The 19,080-nt window shown below is 40.5% G+C and overlaps 1 protein-coding gene across 2 annotated transcripts in view; it reads left to right on the top strand.

Moving 5' to 3' along the window:
* LOC111872113 (ethanolaminephosphotransferase 1) overlaps positions 1 to 19,080 on the top strand; it is a 72,645-nt gene that overhangs the window by 29,027 nt on the left and 24,538 nt on the right. For both annotated transcript variants that reach the window (XM_023865687.2, XM_023865686.2), the window contains exons 4-6: positions 1,683 to 1,945; positions 7,501 to 7,658; positions 12,600 to 12,780. In XM_023865687.2, coding sequence (XP_023721455.1) covers positions 1,683 to 1,945; positions 7,501 to 7,658; positions 12,600 to 12,780 — 602 coding nt within the window. The remainder of the gene's footprint in view (positions 1 to 1,682; positions 1,946 to 7,500; positions 7,659 to 12,599; positions 12,781 to 19,080) is intronic.

The following is a 19,080-nucleotide window of genomic DNA, read 5'->3' as shown; positions in this document are numbered from 1 at the left end:
TGAACAAAAATTAGGACATAATTATAATATAACCTTTGGGGGGGGGTCTTGAAGCAATATGCATGCATTACGAACGTAACAAAGAAAGAATTACAGATCCACAAGGACACCATCAGTCAACCTACATTTACAATATTGGGATACGGTTTCTGAAAGGCAGAATATCGGAGACAGAAGAGGCCACCATTGCTAGACAGTGACTCAGAAAACATTCCCATGGCACTGGATATGCATATAACAATACACATGCTGTGGGAAGCGGTGTTTTCTATGCAAACTGTACCTAGGACCATAAGTGAAAAAGTCTTGCCATTAGTTGTGAGTTGTCAACAGTTGCAGGTTTTGGCTGGCCATGAACACAGAAGCAGAGGAATCTCCATTGTTAGAAGCTACTACCAAACAGTGACTGGTGAAGACAGAGCGAACTGAGATGGCTTAGCGTGTTCTGTAGTGATTTGCAGAGATTTTGGATTAGTGATTTTGTTATAATCATATGCAGTTACAGATATAAGCATTCAGTAACTTCAGTATTCATTCCAAATCCTATGTCTACTCATACTTAACTGTACTGTACACCTACAACCAGATAGGCTATGGGACAAATCAGTCCCTCACTAGAAGTTTAGGTTCATCAGTTTCATTAAGAGAAACACTAATCATGTGATACTGTTAATTAATAATAAACATAAAAATCATAATTTAATAGGAATTAGTTATTTCTTTATGTTATGCTTGGAGACTTACATTATCTGCAAGAAAATGTAAAACTGTTCTTCTCTGTTAGTCTAAAGTAACCCAGTTTGCATTCTTCTTTACTTCAAAACAATATGTATCAGGCTGCTACTTTAACCGCTTCTTGTTTATCTGATAATCAAATCCATTCTCTGTACTTGTGTTTTATCCCATCTTACTACTTCTTTAACAAACTAATTCTGGACAAAGCTCTGAGATTTGTGAATGGTGTAAAACTGTGTGCAGTAATTTCCTTTTATTACGTTAGACAGCTTCTTGAAAATGGCCAAGCTAGATCAAACATCGTAGCACCGTACTGTAGTTAAACTAGATAGCATGGATATTTATTAAGTTCCCATTGAATACGGTTGCTTTCCTTGTCATTTTCATGGTATCAACTAGCTAAAACTTCCAGGAGAAATAAAAAAAAGGTAAAAAGGGAAAGCTATCCCTGTAAGAGGCCGTGGAGGCCCCTAGGGTTGTGAGACCTCAAGGCTCCCATGTTTTCTCTAGACAGTCTGCTCATAGATGCTGGTGAGGTTGTCAACCTTACGTGCAGGCTGCCCTTTATCCCCAGGAATGTTCCTGGTACTCATTTCTGTTAGAGGCTGAGTCGACCCCAGGGCTATAGTACAGCTGGAAGGAACAGATAAATTGAAAAAATCCACCTCATCGGGATTTGATCCCGATTTGATTTGAACCTTCCAGTTTGTAGCACAGTGCCTCAACCAACTATGCTGCCACATGCCCCAAATTTTAATCCAGTAACCCAGCCTTTATGCATGGAAGGAATGTTCACATATGCAAAATCTTAGTTGGTACCACAACAATGACTGACTAACATCAGATCTCATGTCCCTTGATTATTTGCATTCTCTTTCTCCTCCCTTAGCTTTGGTTATTTAGAGTTTACTTATTGTGTTTGACTTTTGTCTTTGAATGCATTGCAGATGGTATTGATGGAAAGCAGGCTCGACGGACCCAGACTACTGGTCCCCTGGGTGAACTGTTTGACCATGGACTCGATTCATGGACAGCATTCCTAATTCCAACATGCATGTACTCTGTGTTTGGTCGTAGCATGAATGGTATACCTCCGCTCCGAATGTACTTCTGTCTGTGGAATATATTTGTTAATTTTTATCTCTCTCACTGGGAGAAACACATTACAGGTGTACTGTTCTTGCCATGGGGTTATGATGCCTCAATGGTGGTAAGTTGGAACTTCTGTTTATATTTTATCACTGCTGATTAACTTACGCATAATTACCTAACACATTTGTCTGTCATCCCGTTGGCACAGTATATATAGTGCAGCAAAAAATTTATGAGACTGAAACAATATAAAAACAGTGATGCATAAGGCAACATATTTTTTATTTGTATTCCTCAAAATGGCCCCAAACAGATGGAATACATTTATTACAGGGTTTGTATAAACTTTCAAAGAACTTGAAAACTTGTCTGCCATATTGGCATTTAGTTCTGCCATGTTGTATTCATCTGAATGCCACTGATGATATCAAACTGGCCACTTTTCAAACGAAGTTTCCGTGATTCATTTTGTGACCAGAAATGACCTTATATCGATTACTGTGTGGACAGGCATATTGTTGTGCAAAAGCTGGCCTCACACACTTGATTCTGATCTACAGATGTTCCAGTAATCCTTGGTAGTACTCGCTATTGGCAGTCCTTCCTTCTGGCACAAATTCTTTTTGAATTATCTGTTTGGAATCTAAGAGTGTAATCAGCATGATTTTGATGCATGATATTTTGCGCTTGGTGTATTGTATGTTTGACATTCTACACTTTTGTCTTTTGGTCCCAGGATCATGTTGGAAGCACCATGACTCATCTCCTGTCGTGAAACAAGACCTCGAGGGGTGTATTCTTGTGACGTCACTTTATTACTCAACACCGTAACTGTAACACCAAATGTTGAACTAGTCACTTCTTCCATATTAACAACTCTCGATATACTGTAGAACTCTCCGTGCTGGCTTCCACTGTCTTCTGTCTGGCCTCTACTGGCACCCACTGCACACTGGCCCTGGCACTCACCTCACACTGGCTGCTACTTATACTGTTTCTCATTGCCACTTAGCAACAACAGCGTCCTCTGTTACGTCACGGGGGGGCCATAGTGTTTACTGGCCTGTGACCATAGCAGTGGCAGCAGTTCCTATGCTCTTGCATTTCCACAGGGAATGGTTGCCTAACACAGCTGCTCTGCTGGTATGTCACCGCTGGCCATGCGCCTGTGTTAGCGTCGCTGAGTCCACAATTCTCAACATCCCCATTAATGATGGTGTTTAGAGAACCAGGATCACCAATATCTGTTTGCAAAAAATCTTTGTAGGCATCCAGCCATCTGAGTTTTTCCTCATCACGCAAAGAGTGTGACATAAACTGTATAGTCCTAATTGATTTTGGTTAGCCAGACTGCCAAGGTCACATCAGTGCATCTGTAATGGTCTCATGCAGGATAATACTCTTGCTGCATATTTTTATTTTGTTTCAGTGTCATTACTTGCTTGCCGCCTCGTATATGTTGCAGGAACTATCAGTGAATTCATGTAGCCAGTGTCTTTCATTATATTGCAATGATGTGTTCAGGAGTTAATTTTCCTGCTTTATTTTGCATGTACAAACATTAACTTAATATCGCCTCATGTTCGATTTAACACTTTCATATCAGTCTGAAGACTTCAGACTTCATAATTTCTCCCATACAGATACCCGGTGGGAAGCCATGTGCCAACAGCTTTACAATATACCGCCACATTATGGTCACATGGTGAAAGCTATATGGCTTTTCGGTCTTTATGTTCTTTGACATCTCTTCCAGTAATTTGTGTTGGGAAAAACAGATGGCAGGATTTTTATATTTTCCTATACCAAAGTGTCTCTTTAATAAGTACCAGGGTAGGTCAATGAGCAAGTTACAAATGGATGTAGAACTTATATCAAATAAGAGTACTGATCTGAAAAATGCTTTTATTTCTCAACATAATCTCCCTGTACATTGAGGCACTTGTCCCATCTTTTCACAAGCCCGTGAAAACCAGCAGCATAAAATTCTTTGGGCTGCTGTCGGAACCAGTCGGTGACTTCCCTTTCTACAGCTTCATCGTCGGGAAAATGTTCAGACAGAAGATGATGTTTAAGAGAGCCAAACAAATGGAAGTCACTTTGAGCAAGGTCAGGGCTATACGGAGGATGCTTGAGGACTTCCCACTTGAAATTTTGCAGCGTCTCATTTGTCTTGCTGGCAGTATGGGGATGCACGTTGTCATGCAAGAGCATGAGGTGAGGAGTCCTGGTCACTTCTGTTGAACAGCGTTACGAAGTTTCCTGAGGATGTTAGAGTAGGAGTCTGCATTTATGGTTTGTCATTGAGACTGGAATTCGGTGAGCAGTATGCCTTCATGATCCCAGAAGACTGCGAGCATCACTTTCCTGGAGGATGGTGTCACCTTAAACTTTTTTTGGCAGGCGACGCAGGATGTTTCAACTGCATTGATGCAAGCTTTGTCTTGGGCTGGTAATGGTGAACCCAAGACTCATCACCTATGACAATTCGGGACTGGCATATCATGTCCTTCATCGTGGTAGTGATTGAGATGCTGTAATGCCAGACCCATTCTTTGCATTTTGTGTTGTGAGGTCAGCATGCGCAGCACCCACACTTTGTGAAAACCTAACCAGTTATGAGGTAGACCATGCCATGTGAACAACCAGTAGCAGTGGCTATAGCATCTATAGTTACCCTTATGTCTGCTCGGATTAAGTCTTCAACCCGCTACACATTCGCCTCTGTGGCAATGTTCGTTGGCCGGCCAATGCGGTGTTCGTCTTTGGTAAGTGTCCGCCCTTCATAGAACTTCTGCACCCAATTGTAAACAGCTTTACGTGACAGGCACTTCTCACCATAGATAGAAAGCATTTCTTTATGAATATTCTTTGATTCCATACCTTTTTCCCACAAAAATCACACAACAGAGCACTGCATGAGGGTTGTAAACTCACTCACAGGCGCCGCCATCTTGCAACTGCTGTTTCACTTTTGTAAACATCAATTGTCTCATGTCGAATGTCATCAATTGCCACTGGACTAATGCTGCGATCTAGTGGTGATAGCCTCAAGTGCCTCATTCAAACATGTAGTACCCCACATCAATTTGTAACTTACTTATTAACTCATCTACATATTTGTACAAATTAATTTGTCACTTACAGAAGTGAAGTTTCAATTAAAAAATGGGATTGGGTGATTTACCTGTTTTGATTTTTGTAATACTAACATTAGCATATCATACATTTCTAATGTACTTTCCATTTCATTTAATCCAGTATAAAAAAATAATAATATCCCTGTAACAAGCCACGGATGTCCATAGGGTTGTGAGATGTTGAGGTTCCCACGTTTTCTAGACAGCTCATAGATAGCGGTAAAGTTGTCAGCATTACGTGTCAGCCACCCTTTACCCCCAAGAATATTCCTGGTGGTCATTCCTGTTAGAGACTGATTCGACCCCAGGGCCAAAGTGTGGCTGGAAGGATTAGGTAAATTGAAAAAATCCACCTCATTGGGATTCCATCCCGTGACCTTCCAGCTTTTAGCATAGTGCCTCAACCAACCATGCTACGATGGGCATTTCATCCAGTGTAATCAGTTTAAAAAAATTCTTTACATTGAACTCTTCATAAGCTGTCCACTCATTTTTCTTGGGTGACACTTCAAAGAAAAATATAAACATTTACACATGCATACTTAGGAATTTCTCAGCAATTTACAGAACCCGAAGGTTCATCACCATGTTCACAAGAGCCCTCCACTGGTCCCTGTCCTGAGCCAGATCAGTCCAGTCCATACCACCCACCTACATCTTGTTCTTCCTAGTGGTCTGTTTCCTTATGGCTCTCCCATCAACATCCTACATGCCCTGCCCATCTCATCCTCCTTGACTTGATCATCCTAATTATACTTGGCGAAGAGTACAAGCTATAAAACTCCTTACTATGCAATCTTCTCCAGCCTCCCATCACTTCAGCTCTCTTTGATCCAAATATTCTCCTCAGCACCCTGTTCTCAAACCCCCTCATTTTGTGTTCCTCCCTTAATGTCAGAGAGCAAGTTTCACACCCATATAGAACCACTGGCAAAATTATAGTTGTATATTCTCATTTTTATGCTATTAGACAGCAGATGAGAAGATAAAAGGTTCTGGACTGAATGGTAGCAAGCATTACCCAAATGAAGTCTCTGAATTTCCTCCATAATCAATTTTTGATATGTTACTATCATTTCCAAATATTTGAAATGTGCCACATTTTAAAACATGTTAGCTATCTTTATGTCTTTTGCCCTACATTGTGGTGGCAAGACAGCAAGCAACATATACTTAGTTTTCTCTGTGTTTACTTCTGGACCAACCTTCTTACAAATATCAATTAAAGTTTCTGTGTTTTTCTTTGTGGTATCTGTGTTATCAGCCGGTAGGTTCACATCATCCACATATACAGCAACTGATGTGTCCCGTTTAATTTCAGCTCCACCTGGTTTTCCTGACCTTCCGAATGGCATTCTAAAGCGAGGTTGAAAAGCAGTGGTGATAAAGCATATCCTTGTTTTAGACCATTTTGGACAGGAAAATTATCAGACAAATTATTTGCTTGTATGGACTTTACAGTACATTTCATTTAAACACATTGTAATCACCCTAACTATTTTAATGGGTACCCCAAACTATGAGAATATTATACAATACTTCCCTCTTAACAGTATCGTGTCTTCCCTACCTACTTTGACATTAAAATCTCCCAACAAAATTTTCATATGGTATTTGCAGAATTTATTGAATACACACTCTAGTTCTTTGTAGAATCTGTCCTTCACATCATCAATTTTATCATCTTGGGGCATGAACATTCAGAACAATGATATCACACCAGTAACATCTTAGTGTTATGTACAACATCCTATCACTAACAAACTCTACACCCTTAACTGCTGATATGATTCTCTTACGTATGAAAATGCCTGTGCCTAATTCATGATTCTCATTTTCCTTTCCATAGAAAAATGTATATTTGCCTGGTGGTTCAGTTCCGTCTCCATCCCATCTAACCTCCTGAACTCCCACTAAACCTAACCTATATTTTGAGATTTCTTCTGCCACTGCCCTGAGTGAACCTGCCGTATATATACTTCTGACATTCCAAATCCATATCCATTGTCTTTTGCTTAGATCATTTATCCAAGGAATCCGTCCAGATCTAAGGCTTCTTAAGAATTTTCGTAACAAGCTTATTTTTTACGATGAGGATTTGGTAGCCCCATGCCCAACCCCCAAGCTGGAGGATCACCCCCGTCTACTGTCCATGACTGCTTATTCAGTATATTTGTGGCTACCTTCCATATCTGGAGGCCATATTCTCCATCTGCAACCTGAGGATATGCCATGCCTTGGTGACAAGGGATGCACCTAACATGGCGCTATATCTGTGTATATGCTTTATGCTTTCCAAAATAAACAAGAAGGAGTTCTCTGTACAAGGTCAAGTTTATGCAGCCCACAGTCAGTAGCCTGAGATGTAAAAAATGTTCTTTGTTAGAGTACAGTTCTAATGGATCACCTTGTAAAATGTAGGACTCACATTATATGGGAAACATCAGGAACTATATTTTTATTTTAATTAACTAAGAATCCTACATTGCTGATATTTCTTAGTTTTCTGATGCAGTGTTTCTTTGATTTTCAGGTAGCCATTCTCATATTTGTAATTACATCAGTATTTGGCCGTCAGGTGTGGGAATTCAGCTTGCCAGGTGGGATCTCATCTGGTCACATGTTTGAACTAACATTCTACATATGTGCCATGGCATCAAACATACCAATGTCCTTATGGAATATATATAAGTAGGTTAAACTTGTTTTGTAGTCATGAGATCCATGTATATTTAATAGACAAGAGAGTAGAGAATGGGTCATGTTTTTGGGTTAGTTTTATCCATTTAAAGCACAGTGGTAATTGAACTAAAATTCTACATCTATGCCATGGCATCAAACATACCAATGTCCTTATGAAATATACAAGGATCGTACTGAAAGTCATGAGCAAATTTTTTTGTAAAGTAACATGCTTTATTATTGACAAACCAAATACACCTCCTCAATCTACAGACCTTTCTTTATTTTTCCACATAATCACCACTTCTTTGTACACATTTCTCCCAACGTTCTGGGAGTTTGAAAATTCCCCTTCTGTAAAATTCCATTCCAGCCATCTGAAGACACTGACGCACTGCTTTCTGAATTGCCTCCCTTGTCTCAAAACTTTGTCCACGCAGCTGATCCTTCACAAGTGCGAAAAGATGGTAGTCTGAGGGTGCCATATCAGGGCTATAGGAGGGGTGTGGAAGAACTTCCCACCCCATCTTTGCAATTGCTTCCAATGTGAGGCGAGCGGCATGGGGGTGAGTGTTGTGATGCAGGATGATGATATCTTGTCTCGGATGTTTATCACGCAATGCACGACGGAGCTTGTGCGGGGTCTGGACATAATGAGCAGCATTGATGGTTTACCCAGGTTCCAGGAATTCGGCCAGAATAAATCCTTCTGCATCCCAGAAGACTGTGCCCATCACCTTCACAGCTTCTTTTTTGGTGGAGAATGCAAATGGTGGTATTCCATACTCTGCTGTTTCGTTTCAGGCTTGAAATGGTGAAACCAGCTTTTGTCACCTGTCACACTACAGAGCAAAACATCATCGCCTTAGTGTTGATATCTCTGCAGCAGTTCTGAGGTGATGGCTTTTCGCTGACCTTTGTGGTCTTCAGTCAATAACCGCAGGACCCAACAAGCACAAACTTTCCTATAGCTCAAGCTTTCAATCATCTCCTGTACTGCACTGTGCCCTATTCCAAGTTTTCAGGCTATTGTCTCCACAGTCACACGCCTGTCATCTTGAATGAGCTCATCCACAGTCTCCTTGTTGCGTTCAGTTGAGGCTGTTCAAGGACGATCGCTCCGAGGCTCATCTTTGATGCTGGTGTTCCCATCTTTAAAATGTTTCACCCATCTTCGAACACTGCTCGCACCCATGCACACACTTCCATAAGTACGCTGAAGTCTCTGGTGAATTTCTGCAGCAGGGATTTCCTCTTTCACAAGAAATTCGATGACAGCACGCGGGCAAAACGACATATGGTTTTTGGCCAGTTTGTTGGGAGTGATACTGGTCACATGATGCAAGCTATTGACATCACAAGACACTCAAGGTTAACACAACAGCTGGTTCCACCTACCACCATACTCTCTTTTGTCTGCTGTTTCCAGGTTGCATGCAAAAAAAAGTTGCTCATGACTTTCGGTACGACCTACATATATAAGTAGATTATACTTGTTTTGTACTCATAAGATTCATATCGATTTAATGGACAAGAGAGCAGAGAATGGGTCATGGTTTTGGGTTAGTTTTATCCATTTAAAGCACAGTGGTTACTGTGTGTAGAAGCACAAACTTTAACATTTAAAAACTGCATTTTTGCCATGGCATCATTTGTTTGAAATAGTCGACAGATGGCCCACTTTATCATTTCTGATTCAGTTTTTATGTTTTCAGTGCTCCATAGATGAAATGATTGTCTAAAACACAAGCAGGACTAAGGTGGTAATAATATCTGCAGGCCAAAGTCTTGTCTCTAGAACCACCTCTCTGAAATCTTACAAACACTAGAATTACAAACACTACAAATTAAAAATAGTAGGCATGCTTGAAAGAGTATGTCATCAAATAGATATATGAAAAAAAAAACAAGACATACAAACATAAGCAAAGCATCTAAATTCAGCTGCACATCTCCTTCACTTGGTCATAAAGTGGAACTTATAAGTATTAAACATCACAGGGAGCAGTGTGATACAGAATTAATCTGAACAATATGGCTGGATAAAATGATGTAAGGTAGCCTAACATGCTACTGCAGTCATGCCCTTGGCAGAGCTAACAACGTACAATGAAAGAAATACATGTAACATGCATTCTGCTGTAATTTAATTAACATAAGTAATATACACTAACAAACTTAACTCACAGATAGAGTAAGAGGTTGGTTACATGTACATGAACAAACTAAATTATGCACCACTTACTTTTATGACCATCAGACATCACACAGTGGCCAAAAGGGAAAGTAGCAATAAATCAGATACCTTGTGATGGGGTTCATAGCACAAAGCTTACCACAATTATAACAACAGCTCACAACAAAGGCTCCCAACCCCCAATCCCTTACACCTCCAGCGGGCAGGAGCCAACCTTCAGTTAGTAAAAGTAAACTGCAGTGCCTACAATGGCAGTAGCCCAGTAGCCACAAGAGTGAAAAGGAATTGTTCATGGTGTTGGACCGGGTTAAGCTTCTTTGAGAAGAAGGCGAGGGGCTGTCAGATGTTCCTTACATGTTGTTGTAGCAGGGCACCCATGGCGGACGTGGAGGCATCTGTGATGAGTGCAAGTGGCGCGGATGGATCTGGGTGGGCCAGTAGAGGGGTGCATGACAAACTCGCTTTGCACTCTTCCAATGCCTTGTGGAGCTTACGTGTCCAAGTGATGGGGTGGGAGCCTTTGACTTTGGGTCCGGAGAGGACGACGTGCAGTGGTCGCTGCTTGGGGCAGAAATTGCCTGTAGTATGTGGGATGTTCCCACATCACTCCCCCCTCGCAAAAATTGATGCTCGTATGTTCAGTCGAGCGGGGAAATGGATGTGGCGCCTGGAGCGTGTAGTCCTTGTATGGAACTCTGTTGGCATAGCAGGTGGTCGTACGGTTGGGGTCGCTGCGGCTGGTGGGTTGATGCTGTTCCCTCGGTCTGTCTCTTGTAGGATTAGGCCGGTTTGACCCTGTCGGTTGATACAGTGACATGCCTTCCGCGCACGAGGAGTTGCAGTGTCTTCTCTCTCCATGACAGGCCTGGTAGGGGCCACTGTACGGGGGTTCCAATACCTGGCGTGTTGAGTCCCGCCGAAGGAAGACGTGGGTGCACTTCTCGAGATCACTGTGCACGAAAGTAGCTGGGGAGGCGTGGCGTGCTGCTGGGACTGGTCGGAGGCAGGCTGTGTGCTGGCGGAGCTCTGTGATGAGGTGTGCTGGATCCACTGGGTCGGTAGCTGGAGTTAGTAGCTCACTGGGGATTCTTAAGGGCTTGCCGTACACGAGCTCAGCTACCGATGCTTGCATATCCTCCTTGAATGCAGTGCGGATTCCAAGGAGAACCAGGGGAAGCGCCTCAGTCCACCGTTGGTCTGCGTGGCACATGATGGCTGCCTTCAGTGTCCGGTGGAAGCATTCCACGAGTCCGTTAGCTGCTGGGTGGTGGGCGGTTGTACATGAAAGCTGGATGCCACACAGCCTGGCCAGGGATTTGAAGAGTTGAGATTCGAACTAGCATCCCTGGTCGGTAGTGATAGTCTACAGGCAACCAAAGCGTGATATCCAACCGGTCAGTAGGGTGCATGCCTTGGTGTCGGCTGTGATGTCAGGAATGGGGATGACTTCTGGCCAGCGGGTGAAAAACAGTCAACTGCAGTGAGGCAGTATGTGTAGCCCACTGATGTCGGAAGGGGTCCCACAAGGTTGATAAAAGACGTGCAGAAAACGGGTTGCTGGCGGTGTAAAGTTGCCCAGTGGAGTTGACGGGAGACTTTGGAGCGCTGGCAGGACTGGCAAGCACGTGCCCAGGTGCGGCAATCCTTCTGCACACCTGCCCACACAAATCGCTGTGCGACCATCTTTGCTGTTGCTCTGCTTGCGTGCGACAGATCATGGACGAACTGAAAACTTAGAGACGTAGGGGCGCCGGAACATACAGCCGAGATCTCCCGGTAGACATGTCGCAGTATATGGAGACTGCGGTACTGGGGATTGGTAGTTTCTCGAGCTGCAGGGCGGTGGTTGACCCCAGGAGTGCTCGGAGTTTGTCATCGCTGCCCAAGTGATGGGGTGGGAGCCCTTGACTTTTGGTCTGGAGAGGATGTCATGCAGTGGTGCCTGCATGGTTGCTGCATGGGGCAGAAATCACCTGTAGTATGTGGGATGTTCCCACAATGGTATCAAAGCAGTCTGAGCAACTGAGAGAGATAATATGGGCCTGTCCCTTCTAGAATATACCAAGCCACCCTATATGAAGGATTGGGTTACATGACGATAGGGCAGTTAAGGACATGATGAATAAAAGGTGGTGTCATAAACATCACAGAGAAAGAAACATCAAGGGAGGGGAATGGATTAAAGGGAAGCAGAACAAGGCAAGACTGCGCAGCTCACCACAGAGTATAATCAGGTTCCATATGATTCTCAGAATAAGCCATGATTTATATCCCTACATAGAGTTAACCAGTTAGTCATTGTAAATGAGGCATGTTTGGTTTTTCTGAAATTTTAAAATATATAGGTTGATTTGGGTTTTCAAAATGTTAATACTGTGACCACTAATGACTGTAATGTTGTCAGTCAAGTTTCTCCAAGCAGTAACAACATTTTTAAAAGGTGCCTGGTTTGAATCTTAGCTGGAATCCTAGTTACCCTGACAGGTTTTCGTGGTATTCCTTAGTCCCTCTAGGCAAATGTACCCCAAATTATACACAATCATTTCCTTACACATCCACCACTAAGCATTGTACCATATGATAAAATATAGACTGGACTGCTTACAGCATCATTAAATAAATCTCTAATATAAAATAAATAGATTCTGATGGTAATTAAGAGAACAGTAAAGCATAACAGTAGCAGTAACAGTTCAGCGCTTTCATGAACAGTGAGTTGCATCAATAACACTGTTTTAATTTTGTTATTATAGATCATACCGGGATAGGACAGGAAAGATGCGGCCATTCAGTGAGGCAGTGAAGCCGTTAGTACCTGTCACGCTGTTCCTTATTGTCTGCACGGTGTGGGTCGTTTATTCTCCTGTAGATATAGTAAACCTGGATCCAAGATGTGTGTACTTGGTTACTGGAACTATCTTCTCAAACATCTGTGTAAGTGGGACATACTGCATGTGGTCAACCTGGAAGAGCAATTAACAGTTCTGTAAAAAATTTTCACCATTATGGAGTATGGGTTAGTCAAGTACATAATCAGAATACGAATGATTGGTGCTGCATGACCAAATTGAAAAGTACAGAGTATGGATTGTCATATCTATTTAGAATCCCAAGAGTTTATTATTGAATGTCCAAATATAAAAGTATAGACTATAGGTTAAGTCGTGTATCTATTTGGAATACAAAAAATAATGTTTTACTCTATGTCAGACAGAGGTACAAGTTTGCCCTGTAAATTCCCGAAATCTGTAAATAGTGTGCTAGCAAGGGCTCCTAATAGAATGTGAATCATGCTGCAACATAGTGGCAGCATTGGGAAGGTAGCTTTCTGAAAACTGCAGCGCAATATTTTGCTTAGTCATTGTGCTACTCCTGCTTGTGGCAAGAAGTGTTGCATGTGCACGGTGATTTTTATTGTGCTTAAAATGAGCGATTTTCACAAGCAACGAATTTATGTGAAATTTTATGTTAAATTGGGAAAATCCTTTGTGGAAATGTTTGAAATTTTAAAAACAGCACTTGGAAGTGAGGCTTTAGGCCGGACTCAAATGTCCGAGTGGTGGAAACGTTTCAAAGATGGCCGAACTTCAGCTGATGATAATTCTCGTTCAGGCAGACCGTCAGTATCCAAAACTGATTAAATTGTTGCCATGTAATAAATGTTCATGAGGTAGCTGAAGAAGTAAGCATTTTGAACAATGTCTATCATGAAATTCTTTTGCAGAATTTAGGCATGGGTCACATAGCAGCCAAATTTGAGCCTCCCCTTTTGGCTGATGAGCCAAAACAAATTCAAGTTGATCTGAGTCCAAAGCTTTTGAATCAAGCTAACAAGGATGAAAGCTTTAAAAAACATTAATACTGGAAATGTGATATGGGTGTATGGATACAATGTTGAAACAAATGCTCCATCATAATGGGTGTCAGAAGGGTCACCTCGACTGAAAAAAGCAAGACGAGTTCGGTCAAACATTAAAATCATGCTGACAGTTTTTATCGATTCTGAGGGCATTGTTCGCCATGAATTTCTTCCACAAGGCAGGGCAGTGATTAAGGAATATTATCTTGAAGTAATGAAAGGTCTTTGTGAGGCTATCAGAAAAATAAGGCCCAATGCTTGGAGGTCAAGCCGATGAATGCCTGATGCTAACAATGCGCCTGTGCACATATCACCATTAATCCATCTTTTTTTGGCAAAACACGAGGCAACAGTCATTCTGAAACCTCCTTACTCACAAGATCTAGCACCAGCAGGCTTTTTGTATTCTTCAAATTAAAAATGACTTTGAACGGCCGACATTTTGAGTCGACTGACTCAGAACAGGAAAATTCAGTAGCGGACCTGCCGAGGATCCCAAGTGAAGCATTCCAGAAATGTTGGGAGCAATTTGTTCAAAGTGGAGGGATCTACTTTGAAGGTGACAAGGCCGAATGGCTTCTAAGGCAGGCAGAAAATTTTTTATTTAAGAAGTTTCAGATTTTACCAGAGAAACAACATATAGTGTGTGGATTAGGTCAAGAATTTTATTTGAAGATGGCACGAACATATCAATAACAGCAGAGAATGAAGAGAGCCTCCAATAATGCATAAATGTGGTTGTGGATGACTTGCATTTATAGTTATGTGCAAGCAGCTTTATACAGTAAAACCACATTCAGATGTCTTGAGACCGAAATATCAGTTTATAAATTACACAGATATTTCAGGGAAAACATACTTGTCGGGTGGGTAGTTTAGATCGTAATGTTATGATGTAAGCTATGATTTTTGTATTTAATTGGTAGAAGATCTCCTTTTATTTGTTTGGTTATTTAAACATGTACGATGTAATTTAATACAATTTACCTAAAATGCAATACTCCAAACTACAATCCACTTTTGTTAAACTTTGGTCATAGTTTACTGAGTCTTAAAATACAACTCAATAAACCTTTGTTTTAGAGTGTTCTTATATGCTTTTGATACAAAATCTTGAAGTTTAATAATTCTCTCACTGATGCGACATGAACTTACAGTAGAGTCGAAAACAGACATAATAATTTCTTTGTGAGCTGGGTGCACCAGAAGCAAATGAATTCCCTCCATTACCTCTTCTTCTTCATTTGTAACCAGTGTTGCCAAGTGCTTGCAGCTAGGGCCATCCAAATTTGTCTTATCAGTTTGTCAACACTGAGAAACTCATCACATATACAAGAACAATCCATGTAACCTTGAAATTCCATGCACTCATTGTTCTGTTCCTCTTCAGTGCTGGCTTCTGCAAAGCAGTTCTGCAGAAACAGGCATGATGTATTCCCATGACACAGCAGCACTACAGATGGCACCCAAGATGTTCCATTTCATAATGTTGTCTGTAGGAACATTTCCATCAATTTCTTATAACAGAAAATGCACAAGGCACTTGAATTATATACATTTCATGCAGAAGATGTCAAATTGTGACATGTAACTGGTGGTGATTGGCAGCAAATACTAGTGTACATGCCTCCAATTAAGACCCTTGTGAGCAGAATGCTTATCCAGTATTTAAAGTACATATAAAGAGACTTGCTACTTGAAACCCAACTGCATGCTCAAGGTCACTGGCATTGTCCCACACCTGGAAGAACTTAAGGGGTGGATGAAATACTGTTCAGTTTCTTTTTTATTTTAAATTAATGTGCATGCAATAGCAGTGTATTTCCATTCTAGGCAAATTGAGACCCAGTGGAACCTCAAATCAAGTTTAAGAACAGGAATAATACTCTAAACCAGAAATAACATTAAGTCACTAAGCACCAAACTCAGTAAATTTAGTCAAGGATGTAATGAACACAAGTTATGGGAGTAATTATTGTGCATACCTGTTGAGGTATGGTTTAATTTTTGTGGGGTAATGTTATTGAAATTAAAAATATTTTTAAATTTCAGAAATGGGTTATATGAATAATGAGTGGTGTAGGGAGATATCATGCAGACAACTTCTAAAAGATGTGATATACGTCCACTAGTTTACATGTATAAAATTATGTATAGAGAATCTGGAACAAACCTTGTTTGTTAAAATAATTGTTCTTAAAGAAGTTGTAAAGAATGTGGGAATTAAATAATTTAATAAATTACCAAATCAAAACAAAGTGAAAAAATATGTCAGTTTAAAAAGTGGCTGGGATCTTATATACATTTTACTCCGTAGTTAAGATAATTGTTAAGTAAGTAAGGTCAATGAACTGTAATTATGTTTTCAGTGTATGAGTTGTATTTGTAGTATCACAGTAATTAGCAGGTGACAATTTTTAATTAAGTTGAGTCTGTGATTTGTGTTTGTATTGTGTTCCATTGCTGTGGATGATTGAACTTTGATTTAATTCTTGAATGTCTGTGATTCTTGGGTCATGTTCCATGTACCAATGATGTGTCCTGTGTGCAAACTGAATATCTACCTATATACACAGAATATATTGTCACGTGTTAGTGACTAGAGATGGGGAGGTTGGATTGATAATTGGATGTATTGGACACATATAACTTGTAATTGCAAATGATTATAACAGTCACACAGAGTTTTCTGTTTGTTGTTCTGTCATCATTACTCATTCCTAAGTAACAGCTGCTAACACTGGAGATTCCTCATGGCCATCCATGAACTGCTGCTGCTCACTTGCAATTCATCAGTAATAACCGCTGACTTACTTTCAACTCACTAACTTTCCCCGCTAGTCTTTGCTCTATAGCCTAAGCATGGATCATGTAGAAAACACCTTCCAACATTTCTTCTGTTGTTGCATGTTGATTCAATGCTGTGGAAATGTGTTTACTTCCACTGTTACCTAACAGTGGCCGCATCTACCCTTTCCACTGTTTCGGCTTTCAGCTGTCCTGTCACACTGTTGTTGTATGCCCAGATAGAAAGGTATGGAGTATAGGTTGGGTAATATACCTATTTGGAATACAAAAAAATTTGTCTCTGAATGTCCAGATAGAGAAATTTAGAATTTGGGCAAGGTGTATCAGTTTTGAATACAAATAATTTATTACTGATTTTCCGAACAGAAAATTATAGAATGTGGGTGGATTATACGCCTATAGAATATAAGGAATTTATATTACTCTGTGTCAAAATAGAAAAGTGTGGAATATCTGTTAGTGGCCACTGTGCCAAGTGGACCCAACTGGACTCCCCCCCCCCGCACTATGCAAATTAATTAATTAATTATTGGGTGGCCAGATAGAGAAGTATTAGAATATGGGTGAGACATTTACTTATTCAAAAATATACAAAGAATTTGTTACTGTGTGTACAAATAGAGAATTTACTTATCCTAGTGTCAGAAGTGCTTTGAGTACATGTAAACAATCATTCTAATGTGCAATTGAGAAGCATCATCTAACACTCACATCCCATTTTAGAGGAAAATATAAGCAGAGGGGAATATTTCTCAGTCATTTATAATAGTACAAGGGCCGTGCCATAGCTCACGCAGTTAGTTGCTGGCTTCCCACCACGTCGTCCCAGGTTCGATCTTGGGTCTGGTCAAGTGGGATTTTTGTTGGACAGAATGGCGCTGGGGCTTGTTTTCTCCAAGTGCTTCAGTTTGCCCTGCCAATCTTCATTCCACCAAATTCTCCATCATCATAATCACCCAGGGCAGGCTACAATAGGCCAATCAGTGGCCGCCATGCCAAGTGAACCCAGTTGGACTCCACCCTCCACTAAGCGAATTTAATTTTATAGTAGCACAGAGTTTCAGAATTTTACACTGTAAAGGTACTGATATACATCAGATTTCTTTCACAATCAATATAGGGGATGATGATTGTGGGTCCTTATTTATGACAACTTCATGGTTTGATCATTGAGCACATTCTCTGTTTCAGTGTTTCTGAACCTTTTTCAATCAACATTCCCCTTGTTCTCAAGTGAGACTCTTGTACACTCTTCTGAGTGGTGACTATATTGCTAACTATGTGTTTCAAACAGATGATACATAGATTGTTCTGTTGACAGCCATGGTAGTACCCTTAGAAGATACAGAGACTTCATTTTACACAAAGTTGATTTAGTCCAACCACAGATAAAGTTGTCAGAGTTTTTTAGGCCCAGTCACCCTTTATTTGACAATGTATGAAATATATCTCACATGCCCCTAGGGGCATGTCTCTTACAGTTCAGGCATGTAATTCTCCAGACTATCATAGGTCTTGCTTCTGCTGTGTTTATCAGGACAGGCTGGTGCTAATTTTTGGTCACCTCAGTTACACTATGTATTCATGATTTTACACATGAAAAAAATAATATCTATTGCTCATGCATTGGTGTTCATATTCATGTTGAAATGTTATATAGTCCGTGTGTACCCTCAAGAATGATGTCATAAAACTGGCTTGTAGTTGTAATAAGTTTTGATTAAAATTGTCATCATGAAGCCAATTGACATGTACAATGTGTGTACTGGACCAATCAGGAGTTGTTTGTTTGATCTGTCTCCAGTGCATAATGCATCCAAGAATATAACACAAATAATTTTTCCCCTCCCTAACTTTAAAAGTATGTGTCCTAGTCACTCATACCATTCACCCTTCTGTATTGTTGGCCCTATACCACATTCATTGTAAGGTTACTCCTGATATAAAGTCATAATGAATATTCTTCTGCATGAAGCTGCCATGGTTGGCATGTTTTTATGTGCCTCTCCTACATCATGAAACTGCTCATATTACTAAAAGTGTAGCAGATTCCAGCTTTGTTGTAATGATGCAGTATATATTATTTTTTACTGACAACCATCACAACACAACAATCAATAATACATGTAAGTAGCTCTAGGAGATACTTTTGCTACATGTTTCGGCCTTCAAAAGGCCATCATCAGGCAAATACATTCAACTTTTTGTTATTGAATTGCATGTCAAATATAGGATACAGTACTAAACTTCCAAGTGTATACAATGGTATAAAATGATATGAATGAATATAAAATATAAATTACAATAAAAATTGAAGTCTTAAAATAACCAGTTACATAGTCAAAATTACAGTTAAAGGTTGTATATGTGATGATATTTGGAAATTGGCAGTTGTAATTCAGTTCCGTTCTTTATTATTTATGTGCCAAGTCAACAGCTGCAAGGTCAGTTACAGACAGAGCACAGGATAGATAATATTGTAACGTGTTCTGCCACTGAAGACGCCGCTCAGATTGTTAACTGGTTTATTTAACAACCTACAAATCGTAACTACACAATTTTTAAAC

The sequence above is a fragment of the Cryptotermes secundus genome, unplaced genomic scaffold (assembly GCF_002891405.2).
Source record: "Cryptotermes secundus unplaced genomic scaffold, Csec_1.0 scaffold417, whole genome shotgun sequence".
Lineage (NCBI taxonomy): Eukaryota > Metazoa > Arthropoda > Insecta > Blattodea > Kalotermitidae > Cryptotermes > Cryptotermes secundus.
This window is presented reverse-complemented; position numbering and strand designations above follow the sequence as displayed.